The 18,570-nt window shown below is 50.9% G+C and overlaps 4 protein-coding genes across 4 annotated transcripts; 2 read left to right on the top strand and 2 right to left on the bottom strand.

Annotated features, from left to right (window-relative positions):
• Positions 1-376: 376 nt before the first annotated feature.
• On the bottom strand, positions 377-2,433 carry CTAM01_14090 (FAD binding domain-containing protein; the record flags this gene model as incomplete). Its single annotated transcript, XM_060530091.1, has 5 exons — positions 377-547; positions 616-743; positions 823-1,459; positions 1,516-1,940; positions 2,028-2,433. The coding sequence occupies 5 exons, from the start codon at positions 2,431-2,433 to the stop codon at positions 377-379; spliced, it is 1,767 nt and encodes a 588-aa protein (XP_060375301.1).
• Positions 2,434-3,195: 762 nt separating this feature from the next.
• On the top strand, positions 3,196-5,276 carry CTAM01_14089 (major facilitator superfamily transporter; the record flags this gene model as incomplete). The annotated part of the gene is made up of 6 exons (XM_060530090.1): positions 3,196-3,463; positions 3,522-3,683; positions 3,763-4,009; positions 4,060-4,070; positions 4,123-4,390; positions 4,466-5,276. 6 exons carry the CDS (start codon positions 3,196-3,198, stop codon positions 5,274-5,276), a joined length of 1,767 nt encoding a protein of 588 aa, XP_060375300.1.
• A 527-nt stretch (positions 5,277-5,803) lies between these two features.
• On the bottom strand, positions 5,804-15,591 carry CTAM01_14088 (beta-ketoacyl synthase domain-containing protein; the record flags this gene model as incomplete). The annotated part of the gene is made up of 9 exons (XM_060530089.1): positions 5,804-5,906; positions 5,971-6,686; positions 6,752-6,982; positions 7,057-8,667; positions 8,726-14,089; positions 14,143-14,372; positions 14,469-14,764; positions 14,831-15,097; positions 15,194-15,591. The coding sequence occupies 9 exons, from the start codon at positions 15,589-15,591 to the stop codon at positions 5,804-5,806; spliced, it is 9,216 nt and encodes a 3,071-aa protein (XP_060375299.1).
• A 1,285-nt stretch (positions 15,592-16,876) lies between these two features.
• CTAM01_14087 (RTA1 like protein) lies at positions 16,877-17,991 on the top strand (the record flags this gene model as incomplete). The annotated part of the gene is made up of 3 exons (XM_060530088.1): positions 16,877-17,371; positions 17,460-17,634; positions 17,693-17,991. 3 exons carry the CDS (start codon positions 16,877-16,879, stop codon positions 17,989-17,991), a joined length of 969 nt encoding a protein of 322 aa, XP_060375298.1.
• Positions 17,992-18,570: the final 579 nt, after the last annotated feature.

Here is an 18,570-nt window from a genome sequence, read left to right as displayed (position 1 = left end):
CTATGACCGGTCCCTCAACACAAGATCTTGGCCTTTGGTCGACCAATAGATGTAGCCACATCAGTGGTGAACTCTTCTTTCGACATCCTCACACGTTATGAATGTAGAACAAAATGATCCCGAAGAGTACTGGATAAAAGTGGTCCAACCTCAATGGGTTCCAGATGGTTACCAAAGGAGTTCGCGTTCACGCAGGACTGTACATAAAGGCTCTCAAGTTTCACAAGACTTAAAGTACTGCGATTCAAACCGCGTCAAGCGACCTTGAGATTGACCAATTATTCTTTTTCTCTAGGGCACACATGCATGGATTCATAGAGCGCCCAAGTTTATAGTAACATTTAAACAGTCCACAACGGTGTACAATATTGTTGATTTACTGAACCCTGCAGAGGCGGCCGTCGCTTTTTTCCGACCAGCCTTCATTTCCCACACAAGTTTTGCACCACAATACGTCCTTTGGATCAACACTGCGCTTGATCTTGGACAATCTCGGGTAGTTCGAGCCCCAAAATGCCTGCTGCCAGTTCTTCTCGAATGGGAATCCCTGATCAAATCGTTAGCAAAACCCCTGATCTAGCTGGTTTCTCTCCTCGTCAGTTTTGGGAAACTTACTTCATTCATGTACGATCCTCCATCGGGCGTCAGTTGGCGAAGAGGCTCGAACCTAGCGTCCAGAATCTCCCTAGCTTTCTCTCCTGCTGCTGGATCCCATGGTTCGTATCCCCAGCCCTGCCAGGTGACTGCGAATAGTCAGTGACTTCTCCTACATGAATATATGGCCTTCACCTGGCCTTGAGACTGTTCTAGATGGCTACTCACGTGCATGAACATATGCCTTCCGCCAGGCCGGATGGACGGAATTTTCGCCGCCGCGGGGCTTCGCTTCATTCACACCCTTTCCAGCGACCAGATATGTTCCCAGCCAACCATCGTTGAGAAGAATAGGCTCCAGTGCACTCTTCAGTGCGTCCAGGTCAGTGGTCAGGGTCTTCTTGTCTAGGAATCGTGAGATGAGATAGACAGAGCCCCCAGCTTGACCGTCGTCAAAGTTCTCGGCATACCAGGCCGCGAATGAGTCGTACGGTTGAGTAATGGTCAGCAAGTTGACCTGTCCAGGCCATCGTTCCTGGATGGTTTTGTTGAGTGGTTGAAAGATCTCGTTAATCCTGGTCGTATCTTGGGTATCCAGAATGATTGTCTTGCCCATCAGACCGGCAACTCGCTCTGGGAGACCCGGCAGTGGAATCGGCGGCGTCGAGTTCACGGTAGCCATGAGATAACCTGACAATCCAGAGTCTGAGAGGTAAGGAAGCTGAGAAGCGGCCCAAGTAGCGAGGTCTAGAGTGAAGGGAGCCTCAGGAACAGTAAAGGCCATAAATAAAACCATAGTGAGCTTCTTTTCAGGATGCGTCTTGACTGTGACAGAGGTGAGAACCCCAAATGTCGAACCTCCTCCCTAGCATTACCAAGTTAGTAGATGAACAGCAAAAGCTCCCGCAATCCAAGACTTACACCTCGCATGGCCCAGAACAAGTCGGCGTTTTGATCTTCGTTGACCGTGATAAGATCGCCACCAGGGGTAACGACCTCCATCTGCAGCACATTATCTGCCGCAAGACCGTAATGGGGTGCTAAGATGGAATGACCACCGCCCGTTACAAAGCCACCCTGCGAAACGGTCTTACCTCCACCGCCTACGACAGCGCGGTTGTGCTGGCTTGCTACAGCGTACACATCAACCATCTTCGCTCCGGATGCGGCGGTGATGGCATCGCCGGGTATAACCTTCCCCGACCCAGCGAGTTCGAATTGCCCCTCGTGATACTGGATCTCATTGAGATGGTGCGTCCAGATGGAAAGGGAGCCTGGCGCGATGGAGCGCCCAAGGTAGTCATGCCCACTGCTCTTGACAACAAGACGGACTTGATTCTTTCGCGCTGTGGATAGAATTTTGTCAGCTGAACTTGGGGGATTTTCTTTTTATTTTTTCCTTTCCTTTGGGCTTGGAAAACATATGTACTCACCAAAGTTGACGGCGGCCTTGACATGCTTCGCTGTGGTTGCGTTGACCACATATGACGGATAGCCTGCTCCGCTGCAAGGGAAGCCATCTAGAGGGACACAGGTGTAGTTGGTCCAATTGTCCCACATCACCGAGACAGGGTCCTCAGCATGGAACTCAAAAGTTCTCCAAGCCGTGAAGAGGTTGGAGCACCGTTCTGCACTGTAGTTCGGCTGCTCCGGGTGACAAATGCCGCCTGGAAGAAGGGGTCTGAAGAGCCGCCCATCGACTGCCTTGTTCAGGCGATACCAATCGTTGCTCGAGGGCCATGATGTGGTGCCTGGAAAGGCCTTGCACTCAGACGATGCAGGAGTTGCCTGCGCCAATGTAATCGCGCAAAGCGCGAGGAAGAACTTTGAGAAAATCATGCTGCGTGTTGAAGAGCCCGCCAACCACCGGTCTTTGGAGGCATAGGTTATCAAATTCGAAAAACCCTCTACACATACTTTATCTATCTCTGACGCGGCTATGGGAACTGGTCTGATGTCAATAATGACAAAAACGCCAAGGCAGGGTCATTGTATATTCGTGCCCGATCCTTCGGTGTGCAGGGGCGCAGCAAGGCGGCAAACTGCACAGCACCAATGGCTTTTTGGCTGGCCAGCAAATCACCGTATCCCGTATTATTCTTGTCAAATCAACTAGTAAGCAACAGTTATTGTTCAGCACGAGTGTTGTGCATGGCACGGAACATCGAACCGACGGGCTGATTTCAGGCTATACGCTGTTAGGCAGTCAGCGTGCCCTTCTGGACCGACGGTACCGTTCCCGTTGTTTCCGCAGGATTACTCCTGAAGGATTCTCAAAGTAGCCTTACGCGAGGTGCCGCAGGATTTCACGCGCTAGTTCAGGTGTGTATCTTATTACTGAATGCAGTTATCCGCGGAAGAGCTGTAGGAACCAAAGACCCTTTCGGCAAGACGAGGCTCATCAATGTCCCAAATTGGACATCAATTATGTTCATGGGAACTTCGCGTTATGACTGGCAACCAGATGGGCCCCGGATAATCTTGCTATGGGATTGCCTATTTCCCTCTGTCTTCGGAATAAGTGAAATTTCCCAAGTCTCGTAACACTTGAGCCGCTGCTGAGTGAGTTCTAGGAGTATGGAGGCTGATACAAAACATACCATGGAGATTTCCATGCCGTCTCAATTGGATAGCGACGGAAAAAGGAGCAATACCCATGAAGCTGTTGTCAACAATGATTTCAAAAATAAGATGGAAAATTCTCAGAAGGGATCAGGAAATCAAGAAAATGATGCAAATGAGACAACGACTGGTGAGGACTCTGACGAGTCGCAGACTCATCAATATGCGACACCGCGAGAGCTGGCTCTTCTATCAACAGTATTCACCATTGCAACCTTCATGATAGCCATAGATGGCAGTATACTTGGTAAGTTCTTCAACTCCTTGGATTCTTGAGATCTTTAGACTTACGATGTCCTGGCCAGCAACGGCAATCCCCAAGATAACCAGCGATTTCCATCGACTCAACGACGTGCCGTGGTACGGAAGTGCGTACCTCTTCACAGAAATGGCATTCCAGCCTACCTTTGGTCGCTTGTACACCTTATTCAACGCCAGAGTTCTTTATCTGACCTCCGTCATCATTTGTGAGTCAAATTCGTAGCTGCACAATGTACCTCTGATCAAGTTACTGAAGCCATCTGTGGTTTTCTCAAGTCGAGGCAGGCTCGATTCTCTGCGCTGCCTCGCCAAATTCTGCAGCATTGATCACAGGGAGAGTAATATCTGGTATCGGAGCCGCTGGCCTGCTCTGCGGCAGTCTGTCAGTCTACGGAAGGTCAGTTCCTCTGCGAGCTAGACCATTCGGAATGGCCCTGGTCACGAGTATGTACGGCGTCGCAGGAGTTCTGGGACCGACTCTCGGAGGACTCATTACCGATACGCCTCGTCTCACCTGGAGATTTTGTTTTTGGTACGTTTTACACCGATTATTTGCTCTGACATTATTCTAAATTTGAACAGGATCAATCTACGTGAGTAATGAGAGACTAGCGACCGACGCGGATCCCCTGACAGTCTGTCTAGCATTTGGTGCCGTGACATTTGGAATCGCGTACAAGATATTGAGAGCGAGGACACCGATACACGGTCGGCTCTCGTTGCGTCAAAAGCTGAAGAAACTCGATCTACTTGGCGGGTTTCTTCTCATCGTCGGGTTGATCAGTCTGTTTTTTGCTCTTCAATGGGGCGGGACTAAGTACCCTTGGTCGGACCCTAGGGTTTACGCCTGCCTTGTGGTGTTTGGAATTTTCATCACAGCCTTCGGGGTGTTGCAGGCGAGAAAGAAAGAAGAGTGAGTGAAAAACAACAGATAATATCCATCCATCTGTCTTCAACATCAGCTGACAGGGCAACTCCGGATATCAAGGGCTACTATCCCCATGCGGATCCTCTCACAGCGAACCGTGGCCATCAGCTGCACCTTCAACATGCTGATGTCCATGGCGCACAACACGCACATGTATTACCTCGCTTTCTACTTCCAAGCAGTTCTAGGCACGAATGCAGTGACTTCGGGCGTTCGCTGCCTCGCATACGGAATACCATGCAGCATCGCCATCATCGTCACAGGAGCGTGTGTCAGCTCAAAAAGCTACTACGTCCCCTTCATGTGGCTTGGATCCAGTGTCTTCATCGCCGGATGCGTGCTCCTTCAGAGGCTGGATAGGGAGTCGTCGATGGGGCAGTGGATCGGCTTCCAGATCCTCAGCGGGGCGGGCATCGGGCTCGCGGAACAAGTCCCCTTCATTGCGGTACAGGTTGTCCTTCCCGACAGCGACATGCCGACAGCGTGCGCCATGGTCGTATTCCACCGCTTGTTAGGTGGTGCGGTGGGACTCAGCATCGCTTCTAACCTCTTCTCCCAGGAGCTCTACCGTCGGCTTGCGGGAGTGCCAGGAGGTGTCAACGTCAAAGCGATACAAGATGCTGGTGCATCTGACCTAGCGAAGGCGGTTCCCGCGGCTATTTTGCCGTTTGTGCAAAAGGCGTTCAGCTATGCCATCTCTAGGGCCTTCATATTACCCATTGTTGTGGCGGGTACCTCATTACTACTCAGCTTCGGCATGCAGAGACGATGGATTCCAGACGATCGGGTTCAACCAGGTCAGGATGCCAACACTGGTGACGAAGCTGCAAGTGCGCCGTTAGATCAGAGAAGGGATGAGAAGACAGTGTAGATATGCATCTACATCTTAGAGTACGCAGGATTTAGCGCCAGCTTGGATTTGAGGCGTCTGAGGGCTATACTTGCACATATCGTTGGCAATTTGAAAATGTTCTGCTGGAATTTTCAATGACCGGTTCTGAAGATATCTTGTCAAAGTTGAACTCATTCTGTGCCAACAATCGTAATGTAACAGGTCTTCAGTAGGGTAGGCTTCAGCAGCTACAGGGGCTACACTGCACTGAACTCTAGGGCTCTTAGCTAGCTCCAGCATGCTCTCCTCTCAGTGTTGTTGCCCACCCTTCATTTTAGACATTCTCATCATGTTCTTCGTACCTGATGTATTTACCTCAAGAAAACCAACATACTATAGATTTGGATTGTGACTTAGAAGCGTACCCGAAAACTGATCACATGGAGTAAGTACATAGTTGTTAAGGAGGATAATTCAATCATAATAACGTGCATCAATCAAGCGGAAATACAACTAATTTGAGTCAAATGAACAAATGAACCGCCAAAATCAGTGCGAAATCCACCTCATGCCGCATCTATCAGCGTCTTCAACACCGAAGAGGCACGTTGTAAACAGTCTGCCCACGCAATCACTTCGTCTTTCCCAGTGACCACAGAAAAATGAGCTCTAAAGACCGAATTGTTAGCTTCATTTGCAAAGCAGAGATTATCTCAGTAAAAATGTCACTTACCCTCCATCAGTAACATAGTACGTCATCCAGAACCTCTTTGGGTTCTGCATGATGAAGCAAGACTCGGGAGACAGCCCATCGGTATTCGAGAACATCTGGTTGGGCTCCACAGTTTGCTCATAGAGCGGATTCTTGAAGAGAGCAGGCAGATCCTCGCCCTCCTCTGCGCAGAGCTCGAGGGCCCTGAGCGTCCGCTGGTAGCATCGACCCATGAACGCGTCCTTGATGATCTGATTACGAGCATTGGCAGCCGCGACCATCATATCGAAGCGTTTGCGTGCCGGCACGCTTTCGTCGTCTGCAATGGTACAAAAGTCCGCGGTGATCGACGTGTTGACTTGCACAATGTCAGGTCGTCCCTTGTGGTAGTGTGACATGGAGATGGCTTCCCAGGATTGGGCATTGTAGCCATAGTAGTAGTAGTTGGCGAGAAGGCCCATAAGGTCGTAGACGCCTTTGATAGGGAGGTGACGGTCAAGGAGAATGTCTTTCCCAAAGTCGGAAAGTACAATGTCTCTGTATCCGAACTTTGAGATGTCGTTTTCGAAACGCTGTCGAACGTGTTGAATACGCGCGTCCAACTCCGGTGTTGTCTTCAAAGTGAACTCTCTGGGGGAGAAAACAACGCCATTGGTATGGCCGTTGAGCTCTCGGGGTGGCTTATAGGTCATGATGCCTTCGACAATGGCCGTTTGCATCGCGAAGAGGGTCATTGCCTAAGTACAAGTGGTCAGAAAGCCTTGCTTCGAAATGGGTCAGCCATCAACGCGATCAAACTTACATCAATCATCGTATGCTCGACGTATGTGCCAGAGGTTGCGTTCTTGCACACTATGAATGCGATGGACTTGTCGACCCATCGGTTGAAACCGTTGAGCATCATCATATTGTTGATTCTCTCCTCTGCATGCGCAGGCTCTGTGTCGTCGAGACAAATGAGAAAAGCTGCAGCCTCTACCATGTCTATGGTCTCTTTGTTGGCATCGTCAAGGTCAATCAGGGCTTGTCGGCTCTGTTGTTGATGAATCAGTCTCATCATCGCTCATAATCTATTATCTGTGGGTAAATAGACTGCAGTGAACTTACCTCCGCCCACGAAGTGCGGTCGTCAGTGCCAAGGATACTCGTCCAGTTGTCATCAAGGTCTTGCTGGGCCAAGAGAGCATTGAAAGTCTTGGTCAATGTTTCGATGGAGACATTGTAATCTCCATCTATGAGCTCAACCTTGTAGATATGTCCGCGATAGAGTACCGCCATGTAGTCGTTCCCAGGGAATTTAGCCATCCGATCTAGCGGAACGCCAGGCAGGCGAGCCGTGTTGAAGATGTACTGCCAAAGATCGGTACAATTTGCCGTGAACATGTATGCCATGGGCTCCCATCGATCGGATTCGAGATCCTGCTTGGCTTGGAAGGCAATCCTTGCAATCATGGCTGCTCGCTCGGCTTGAGTATGGCCTATGTTCCCGAGAGGGTGGAATGCCATAAAGTTATTGAATGGCGCGAGCGGCATACGCCTCTGCAGATACATGCTTTGAAGGAAGTACTTCTCTTGCCAGTTTTCGATCGCGGGATCGTGCGCCTGCTCATGCAGACGGCCATAGAACTTCCGACCACTGCTGTCCGGGTTTCTGAATTCGGCTACATCGTCTTCGATAGTCTTGAAGTCTTCGGCGGAAAAGAAAATTCTTGACTTCTCCAGGTAATCGTCAAACATCACGTCAAAGTCAACAAGAGGCATCTTCTGAAGCGTCTTGATTGCTCGGCAACAATGGAAGTTATGGTTGGTATCTGGTGCTGCACTTTCGACGGCCAAGTCGGCAACCTTCACGGCTGCAGGTGTTGCGGTCTCTTCCTTCTCCGCGACAGCCGTCTCAGTGTCTTTGGAGACGAGTTTGGATCTGAGGATGATGACCTTGGCCAAACTCAGGATGTTGACAGCGTCGAGAACCTCAGAAGTCTGGAGCGTCGCCTGGAAAGTGCGAGAGAGGAAGTTCTTCAATTCGATGGCAACAAGTGAGTCGAGACCAAAACTCTCCATCGAAACGTCGGGACTAATTTCTTCAATGGGCACAGCAGTGAACATGGCAAACCGCTGGCAAATTCCGTTAACCACAATGCTCTTGACTTCCTCGGGCGAGGAGGCTTGTTGAAGCAACTTTCCAACGTCAGTGGCAGCTTCCTTGGTCGGCTCTCCCTCCTTCTCCAGGTACGGAATCTGGCTGAAGATGGGATTCGCAAGAGCCATCTCATCGTGAACCGCCTCTATCGATTTTCGATCAAAGCCAAGTATCAGCTGGTGGAGATCATCCTCGTTTGCCTGTGCGCTCATAGCGTAGGTCAAAACGGCGAAGACTTCGTCAAATGACATGAGAACGGAGCCACGTCTCATAGCGTCTTGTTGCGCAGGAGGCAGTGAGGTGATGGCTAAGGATCCGTCGACCGCACCGAGGTTTAACGTGATGTATCTGCAGCTCGATCCCTTTTTGCTTTGAGCAAATGCATCCTGGTAGGCGTTACCGACAGCGTAGTTCGACTGTCCAGATTTTCCGAGGATTGCGGTGATGGATGACAGCATAATGAAGAAGTCGAGGGAGTCGGAAGCGCCAAAGGCGTTGTCGAGATTCTGAGTTCCCTGAACCTTGGGCTTGATGGAGGTCATGTAATCATTGTGAGACATGATTTCAAAAGGATGATCCTAGAGATGACGTGAGCTGCGTTGTGCGAGAAAAATGGGATGCATTACAAAGACTTACCCTCAAGACCATTCCTGCATGGACGACACCTCTCACCGGAGGAAGTTTCTCTGAACATTCGGCAGCGGCTGATTGCACTGAATCTTGATCTGTCACGTCACAGCGAATGATGTGAAGCTCTGCTCCCATGGCGCGCAACTCTTCCTCGAACTCAAGCTGGTCCTCTTCTTCCAGGTTACGACGAGACAAAGTTACCACATGTCCCGCACCATGAGCGGCTAGGAACTTGGCGATTCTTCGCCCAAGGTCTCCGAGACCTCCAGAGATGACATATGTGCCATTCCCATCTAACCGAAGAGGTTGTGGACGTGCCAGCGTCAACTTGACTTGCGTCTGGTCGTCACAAACGAGAACAACCTTGCCGGTGTGCTTCCTCGACTGGATCAAACGGAAAGCGTCCTCGATATCGGTCATGGGCATAGCCGTAATGGGAGCCACAGGCTTCAGAGTACCCTCCGCGAACAACGAGAGTACTTTATCGAGAGTTTCTCGCATCTTGGTCGGCTTGAGTCGGGCCAAGACGGTCAAGTCGACAGCAGCAAACGTGACACTGTTGTCGAAAGGAACCATGCTGATTTCGTTCTTCCGATAGATATCAGACTTGCCGATTTCGACAAAGGTTCCTAGTGGTGCAAGAACAGCAAAGGAGTCATGGAGTGATTCGCCCGACAGTGAGTTCAAGACGCAGTTGACACCCTTGCCCTGGGTGAGTCGCAGTATCCCCTGCTTGAATGTCCGAAGTCTTGACGAAAAGATATGATCTGGTGGGATGTTGAATGTGTCAATGAGCAGTTGACGCTTCGCGCTGCTGCCCACAGTGCAGAAGATCTCGGCTCCAATGTTCTGGGCAAGTTGAATAGCTGCTTGACCGACACCGCCAGAAGCGGCGTGGATCAGAATGGTGTCTCCACGCTCGAGACGAGCGACCTCGATGATGCAGTGGTAGGCGGTGCAGAAGATGACAGGGATTGACGCGCCCACAGAGTAGGGCATACTATCCGGAAGATGGCAACTGAAGTTCCCATCGATCCGTGGGTGACTAGAGAAGGGCTCCGCAAAGATTCCGCAGACGCGATCGCCGACGCGGAACTTGTTCTCAATGGCAGAGCCCACCTTGCGAACAATACCAGCACATTCACCAGCCATTGTTACACCAGGTATCATCTGCCCCATCGCGATGAATACATCCTTGAAGTTGACGCCGTACGCCCTAGCCTCAAGCTCTACTTCGAACGGGTTAAGGGGCCTCGACGGCGTCTCGTCGTCGGCGAAACGGAGACTACTGAGGAGCCCCGGCGTCTCAACCTCGAGCTTGAGGGGCCTATCCACCTGTTGGAAAGGTCCGGTCTCCATTCCTTGAGCGTATATCGCCCTCTTGACCCAGTCGTCGAACTTGGCATCCGCATGGACTCGAGGAATGAGGAGTTGGTCGTTACTGAAGGTGTATTCATCCTCATCGGATCGTGAGATGCTGACGGGGGTGGCAAAGGAACTTTTAATAACTTCTGAGACCTTGGATACCAGAACTTCCATTTTCGACAGCACATCGTCTTGTACATCGACAGTGACAAAACGCATAGCCGAGTTCTCTCGTCGCACGACTCTTGCGAGGCCGCTGATCATCCCCTTCGCCGGATCATGGGTTTCGACACCGCTTTCTTGGCAGCTTAGCCATAGCACGCTCTTCGTCTTGGTTAAGAGAGCGACAATTTGGGCGAACTTTTCGGCACTTGGTGCAGCAAGGATGGGATCCATCGCATCATCGAGGACAATGTGGATAGTATCAGCATTGACTGGCTCAAATGCCCAACCATCCACAAAACAAGCAAACCCTAGTGCGGTCATGTGTGCTACAAATGCATCTGCAAGAGACGCAATCTGGCCTGACTGCGACTGAGAGATGATGCGAACTGAGGGGAAGTCTTCCTTCGTTGGAGACTGCTCCTCGACGGCTGAGGCAATGATCATGCTTGGTCCTGTAGCAGGGTCTTGTTGAATAGGAGTCACCTCCTGGAAGCCATGATGCTGCAATCTAGTATGCCAATCGGACTCTGACAGGACAGTAGAGTCATCATGTTCACCTTCGACCGGCGATGCGCGAAGGACCAGTCTGCCTCGAGGCTTCAGAAGCTTTCGCCAGCTACTCAGGGACTCATCAGCAGAGCCATGCTCAGCCTGGAAAGCAATGACGAGGTCGTAAGATCCCTCTTGGAAACCTTGCTGCGTAAAATCCTTTGAATTGTCTAAAGTCTTGAAATCGACTCGATCAATCCATTGGCGGAGAGACGCCTTGGCTTGATCCAAGGACTCGATGTGGGGTTCAGCGCTGCAATATGTATATCGGTCAAGAAGCAATCCTTCCGGACGATCAATCGCTTTGAGGAATGGCAGCGCGATGCCTGCTCCAGATCCTGCGCTCAAATCCAGGATCTTCATGCGTGGCTGCTTGAAGGCCAGAAGCTGAAGATACGAGACTAGCTGGTTTGGCTCGTCTCCTTGCTGTAGTGAAGCCAGAAGGTCGACGTCAGGTTTCCATTCAAGAGCATAGCTCATCTTGCGGGAGAACGGCAGAGCGCCCTCGTCAACTGAAGCTTCGCCGATGCCCCGAAGTGCGCCACCGCGAATGTCTAATACGGGCACAAGTGGCGCACCCTCTGTGACTTCTTCGAAGACCATGATGTCGATGCTAGCAAACCGGAAGCCTTTCTGGCCCATGGTAGAGCACACGGTCCATTTGGTGCCGGGTGTACTGCTGAGTTTGCAGTTGATGATCAGATCATCAATGCTTGTAGGCATCACGGGCTCGTTACCCACATCCCTCCGGTACAGTGGAAGTCCAAGTTGGAAGACTGTATCGAGCGAGGCTGGGTGGATGACATGCTCCTGCTGATGCTTGCGAGGCATCATGCTCTTCACATCGGGGATCTTGATCTCTGCGATGCCTCCGCGGGAGCCAATCTGCGCCGACTCTATGCCGGCAAAAGTAGGGCCATAGACGTTGCCGTTCTCGGTGAAGTTCTTGTAAAGTTCTTCGCCGCTGATCGTGGTGTTGCAAGCATTGATGATTTCCTGAAGATGTTCGAGGCCGCTTGAATTTGCCATGGTCTCTTCGCGGTATCCCTCGACTTCATCCTCTTTGGCCGACCACTCAACCATGATGTGTCCCGCGCAGTGCTCGTGCCACACATCCTCCGGTGATAGAGCCATGATGCGGAATGTCTCCCATGTACGGTCAGTTAGACTTTTGGCGGGTCGCAACGTCAAGAGGACTTCGACATCAGATGTCAGTCCGTCAGTGCGTCGTTCGGGGATCATGATTGACTTGGTGAACGAGACATTTTTCAAATGAATCTGAGAAATGACACCCTGGATCTTTCTGTCGACGCTGATCTGGCGTACTGCCTCTACAGCCATAGAGAGATAACCAGAAGCAGGGAAAATGGCGAAGCCATCGACAACGTGATCGCTAAGCCACGGAAGACTTCCCACTCCAAGAAGGTTGCGCCAAGTGGGTTCATGGATGGTAGTTCCCGGGACACGAAGGCCGAGAAGGTCATGTGGTGGGTGCGCGCGGAAGCGATGCTCCTTGCTGAGCTTCGATTCGTAGAGGAAGCTCGTGGAGTGATCCCAAGGATACGGGTCAAGATCATCAACCAACGTGGCAGATTGATTTTCTCCCAGGGTCGCTTGTAGCGAGACTGAATACCCGAACTCGAATAGCTTGCCGGCTGTCTCAAGAAGGGTGATCGCGGCATCACGGCCACGAGACAGAGTAGATAGGTAACTTGACTTGAAGCCGGTCAAATTGAGCCCCTTGATAGTCTGCCTGACTGGACCTGCCAGAGCGCCGTGTGGGCCCACCTCGGTGAATAGGGTGAGGGGCGCTGGCTCGAGGTCAACGAGTTCTGTGCGACAGAGGAGCTCCAAGGCATTTCCAAAGCGAACCGGAGACACCAGGTTGTCAACCCAGTACTTAGCATCGAAACCAGATGTCTTGTGTGCAACGGCAACAGAAGAGTAGAACTTGATGGCAGGGTTCGGAGTGCGCGCTTTGATGTGAGCGATGGACTCGAGATATTCGGCTGCAACCTTCTTCATGTGATGAGAGTGGTAGGCCGTGTCCACCTTCAATTTGCGGTTGAATATGAACTCTTCGTCAAGAATCTGCTTGAGCTCGTCGATGGCAGTCTCGTCTCCAGAAATGGTTGTGCTGACAGGGGAGTTGACACATGCGACGCAGATGAGCCCTGTCTTGGTCTGCTCAATGTATTTCTTGACATCGTCTTCGCCCAAGCCGACAGCCATCATCGCGCCTCTGCTCGAGATGACACGCGCGCATGCCTGCGACATGAAGCCGCGCCTAAACGATATCTCGAGCGCAGTTGCGTGGTCCAAGGCCTCGGCAGCATAACCAGCAGCTATTTCACCACTGCTATGGCCGAGGACAAGATTGGGGAAGACTTGGTAGCTCTTGAGGAGGTCTACCAATGCAATTTGAATCGCTGTGGTAGAGGGCTGGGAGATCTCAGCCTGACCAACTCGCGAGTTGTCTTCGTCTTTGGAGAGCTCTTCGATTAGACTCCAGTCAGCCCCAAGATCCTTCAGGATCTTCTCCGAATGGAGCATTGACTTTCTAAAGACCGGATTCTCCCTGGTTAGCTCGCGGCCCATTGCATGCCACTGTGCTCCCTGCCCCGTGAAGAGGAACACGGAGCGGAAGTTTGACGCTGCCTTGGTGATGCGAGGTTTCTGTTCGAGAAGGCTGATGAGCTCATCATGGCTGGCCGCTGCGACACTTGTTCGAAATTGCAGCTCTGATCTGCGAGTCGACAGAGTATAAGCAAGGTTAGAAAGTGAAGAGGCGTCGTCATGGGAAGAAACCCATCCTCGCAGATTGGCCACCATGGCTTGCAAAGATGTCTCCGATCGAGCTGACAAGACGAAAAGCTTGGGAGTGGACAAGGTCCTCCCGTTGGCAGTACCCGAGTCGACCTCATCGACATGGTCTTTGGTCTTGCCGTTGAGACCGTTGTGTCCATTAGTCCCGTGAGTTCCGTTGGTCCCGTTTGACCCATTTATGCCATGATCCGGAGACGTAATTTCCTGCACCTCTGTATGTCCGTTTGTGCCGTTTTCTTTCGTGGTATGCCCATTAGTGTGTCCATTTGCATGTCCATTGGTATACCCATTGGTATGTCCATTGGTGCCATTTGACTTCTCTGGATCCAGTACGCTGTCCGCTTTCTCGTAGCTGGCTGGAGCTTCCAGGATGACGTGGGCATTTGTTCCACCGTAGCCAAAGGAGTTGACAGACACACGGCGGGGACCAGTAGACTCAGGGAGTGGAACCATTTCAGTAGCAATCTTCGGGTCATAGTCAGCTACAATCTAAATAGTCAGGGAAAAGTGTTTTTTACCTTGATCTTGCGCTCTTCTAGATGTAGCGTAGGCTTCGGCTTGATGAAGTCAATGTTGGGCGGGATTGCGCCATGCTTCAGGATTAGAATGGCCTTCAGCAATCCGGCGACACCACTTGAAGCTTCAAGATGGCCAATATTTGACTTGATAGAGCCAACATATAGACCGTTCTCGCGTTGGCCTTCGGGACAGAAGACTTCCGCAATGGACGATATCTCTGCGCTATCACCTGCTACATTGTTAGGCGCCGCCTTTGCTAGATATACGTGATGAAAAGCAGAGGGAGGTGAATGTAGAGCTAGGACATAAAGTGAGAAGCTCATACCAGCTTGAGTCCCCGTGCCGTGAGCCTCGACGTACACAGTATCTGCTGGGTTTAGCCCGGCATTCTTGTACACGAGGCGCATAAGATTCGCCTGGGCAATGGGATTGGGTAGCGTAAGGCCGACTGTCTTGCCGTCCTGGTTCAGCCCAGAGTTCCGGACAAGGGCATGAGCCCGATCACCGTCTCTGATAGCATCATCGAGACGCTTGAGAATCAGAGTGACAACACCTTCGCCTCTTGCGTAGCCAGCGCCGCGGCTATCAAAGACGTAGCATTTACCATCCGGATTGGTCATGCTATGTCCACCTCGTCAGCTCTTGTTCTTAATTCCTAATCACACATGTCAAAGGGATGAGACATACCCGACACTGCTCATGGGGATAATCTGATCAGGGGTAAGAACAAGCTGGGTACCGGCGACGATAGCCATCTTTGATTCTCTTGCTCGGAGCCCATGACATGCCTGATGCAAGGCTACCATACTTCCTGAGCACCCAGTGTCAACTGTGCTTGATGGGCCGTTGAGATCAAAGACATAGGATATTCTGTTAGAGAGAATTGCAATTCCTGTGCCGATCATATGGGCCTTGGGCGTTCTTGCTGTATCCTTGTAGCCCATTCGTTCAAAGCTATATGAGTGCACACGTTAGACCGAATGTGCTTCCAGCCTGGGCGGATCTGTCCCCTGAGGGGCACTCTCGCTGCATCAAGTAAGAAGAACTCACTCAGTAGCATAAGCTCCGACGTTTACAGAAGTATCGGATCCCTTGATACCGGCAATGGTTTGCCCAGCATTCTCGAGAGCCTCATATGTCGTCTCCAATAAGATGCGCTGCTGTGGGTCGAGGCAGTGGGCTTCATGAGGGTGTACGTTGAAGAACCGCGCGTCAAAAGCAGTAATATCTTGATCCAAGAAGTAAAGACCCCTGAAGTTGACAGATTCTTTTGCCTCGGGGTCGGGGTGATAGAACGCATCTTTGTTCCATCTATCTTCCGGGATCTCACGCCAGCCACTTCGGCCCTCTGAAAGCATATTCCAGAGTTTAGAAGGATTATCCGAGCCACCAGGCAGACGGCATGCCATGCCAATGATGGCAATTGGACTAGGTGATGGCTCCGTCATGTTTTCAAACGGAGTAAGAACAGCCTCAAGAGGTATGCTGCAACAAGGATTTCGACGAGGAAATGGCGACAAGCGAGAGTTCGAATAACTCCTCGAGGTATTCGAGCTTCAGAATCTCAAGAATTTAATTATTTGTGCTTGGGGAAAGTGATGTTTAATGCGAAATCAATATCCGCCCATCATTTGATCCTACCTACATGGAGGTATCCTCAGCGACACGGCGCACTTGGCATCTCATTTTTCAGGCTGGAATATCAGGAGGCAATAGGACCATGAGCGCTAATCGGAACAAAATTTGGCAGCTCCTCTACGATGACGAATCCTACAGCCCTGAAGATAAGGCTCGTGTATCACAGAAATCGATGTTCAGGAGTTGAGGGTTGTAGCTGACAGCATACTGTCGAATCGGCAATGCGGCTTTGGACGGCTCGCTGTACCTCGCATGGCAGGTTCTGAACCAAAGTGCAAATCCGCTTTTGGAAAACTCGCGATCCTTCGCGGCCCAGGCCGTATGATAAGTCCAAGATGGGGATGCCGAACTGTTGCCTAGTGGGAGATGCATGTTTTGAAGGATTCAGGGGATCCTTCGACGTGATAGCAAGTCTTGCCGCCGTGATTTGGTCCCGAAAATTCCGGCATCTGTCATCTCGCGCCCTTTCTGTGCTGTTGCGCCAAAGATGGCAGGATGTATGGTCCCAATAGGGTGACGGATGTATGACCTGCGTCTACACAATCTCGATATGGCGTTTACGAAGCCTTCGCCAAGTTTGTGTGCGGCTCGGCTAGCTAGACGCCGCAGCCACGCGGCACAGCACAGCTTACTTATATAAAGGTGGTAAGCTTTTCGGCACGATGATCCGTGGGCTTCTTGGCTGGCCCCCATGGGGATGATTCGATTTAGCCAGAATACCCCGCGCCACCAATCTTACATCCCAATTATCCACCAGGCGTCTCGGGCCGACTTGCATACACCTACTACAGTCTTGGGCTAGAGGTCGGAACCAAGGGAATCTCAGCCGTTATTGTTTGTCTCACCTGTCATCCAATCGCTTATGAAACAAGGTGAAGGGTTGGCCAACAATGGGGTTGAGCCAAGAGACGTGTTGGGCCAATTTACCAATCGGCCAGTATCGCCAGTCTCCTTTCGCGGGTCTTTGAACCTTCAACTTGTCGATAGCTTTAAATACGTCCAGTCGAGGGTTCCTCCACTTTCTCTACAGGTTGAGATACCGTATCCTCAACAAGGTTTCCAAAGGTCCAACATTTCCACAAAGCTCGGTTTACAATGTCGGCCCCCGAAGGCTACATTCCAGGATTCGTCTGCACTCTAGACACATGCTCCGTTGAACAATGGGGCTTCGTCCGCTACCGACCAAGTGTCGCCGGAAATGTTCTCTTCCTGGTAATTATGGCCCTGCTTGCATGCGGTCAGATCTTTCTCGGCATAAAGCACAAGACAAGGGGCTTCATGATAGCTATCTGCCTCGGCTTGTTGACGGAGACCGTTGGCTACATCGCGAGGGTCCTCTTGAATGGCAACCCTTTCAGCAGAGACTACTTCTTGTGGTATCTCATTACTCTAACAATCGGTCCCGTATTCATCGCGGCAGCAATCTACCTAACTCTTGGGCGCATCGTCGTGATCAATGGGGAAGCCATTAGCCGGATCAAGCCTCGCTCGTACACAACATTTTTCTTGGGATGCGACATTGTCAGTCTTGTTGTTCAGGCAGTTGGGGGAGGAATTGCTGCGTCTACGCCTTTAGACAACCCGCACATGGTACGCATTCATTCTTCACCCGCCTTTATCATGCCAATATGCCTTCGCCTGCTTCTGAACTATGTTACTGATACTTTGGTACTTCTAGATCGATGTGGGAACAAACATTCTTGTGGCCGGCCTGTCGATTCAGGTTGCTTGTTTATTTGCATTCACTGCCTGCAGCCTCGAATTTCTCTGGCGCGTGAAGAAGAACCCAGAGATGCGGAATCCCGAGTTTACCGATTTGGTCAACAGCAAAAGATACAAACTGTTCCTGTTTGGTATGTCTCTGGCCGATGTCAACAATAACCAGATCTATGAAGCTAACGATGTTTGAAGCACTCTTTGGTGCAACAGCATTCTTATTTATACGTACCGTTTTCCGTTCTGTTGAGCTCAGTGAGGGTTTCGGTGGGAAGCTTGCCAACCAAGAGGTTGAGTTCATGATCCTCGACGGAACCATGATTATACTAGCATGCTCGTGCTTGACTATCTTCCACCCAGGTTATGGCTTCGGTAAAAGGTGGAACGAGGCTAAATTCCGATTCCGTGCCTCCAAGGCAAAGGGAAGTCCACAAACCATCACCCCTGGTAGCAGCGAAAAGGCTGCGCCGGAGACGTCCGCAGAGAGGTTGTAAGCATGTCGCTCGTCTATCATTTGCAGGAAGACAACAAAGGAGATCCCCATTGAGGTTCAAACTTTCCATGCGGAAGATATGGATACTTTCTGGAACACACTGCTGAAGGACTAGTCACATCTCGCTGCTTGTGCATTTTCTTCATCTATCAATACATAAAGCCTCCATGTCAAAATCTCCCTAAGCCATGACGGCCTTTCCCTGTTGGAGTAGGATATTCAATTATTGTCTTGCTTTTTACTCTAGTGATATAAAGTAGTTTGCCGCCCGCTCTGTAAGTTGAAGCCCCATCTTCAAAATGAGATGGTATCTTTTATTCTTTTCAATGTTGCGCATTTGGGCAAGACGTAATCCAACCATAGATCTCTCAAGTAAGTCAACATACCCACTTCCTGGCACCCCCCTGTTTCTGGCACCCACAAAAACGCGAAAATCCACCACAACCCAATGCCCACCCCCAACCTCCTTTTATCACAACATTTTCAATTCGCGTCCAAATGGGCTCATCTTTTGCACATGTCTTCTTCTATATATAATGCCTCAATATACCGAAGATCAGCTTCGTCAGGCTCTCGAGGA

Source organism: Colletotrichum tamarilloi, assembly GCF_030869305.1.
Source record: "Colletotrichum tamarilloi strain Tom-12 chromosome Unknown Scaffold_113.1, whole genome shotgun sequence".
Lineage (NCBI taxonomy): Eukaryota > Fungi > Ascomycota > Sordariomycetes > Glomerellales > Glomerellaceae > Colletotrichum > Colletotrichum tamarilloi.
Note: the sequence above shows the minus strand (reverse complement) of the source record. Positions and strands in the feature narration are given on the sequence as shown.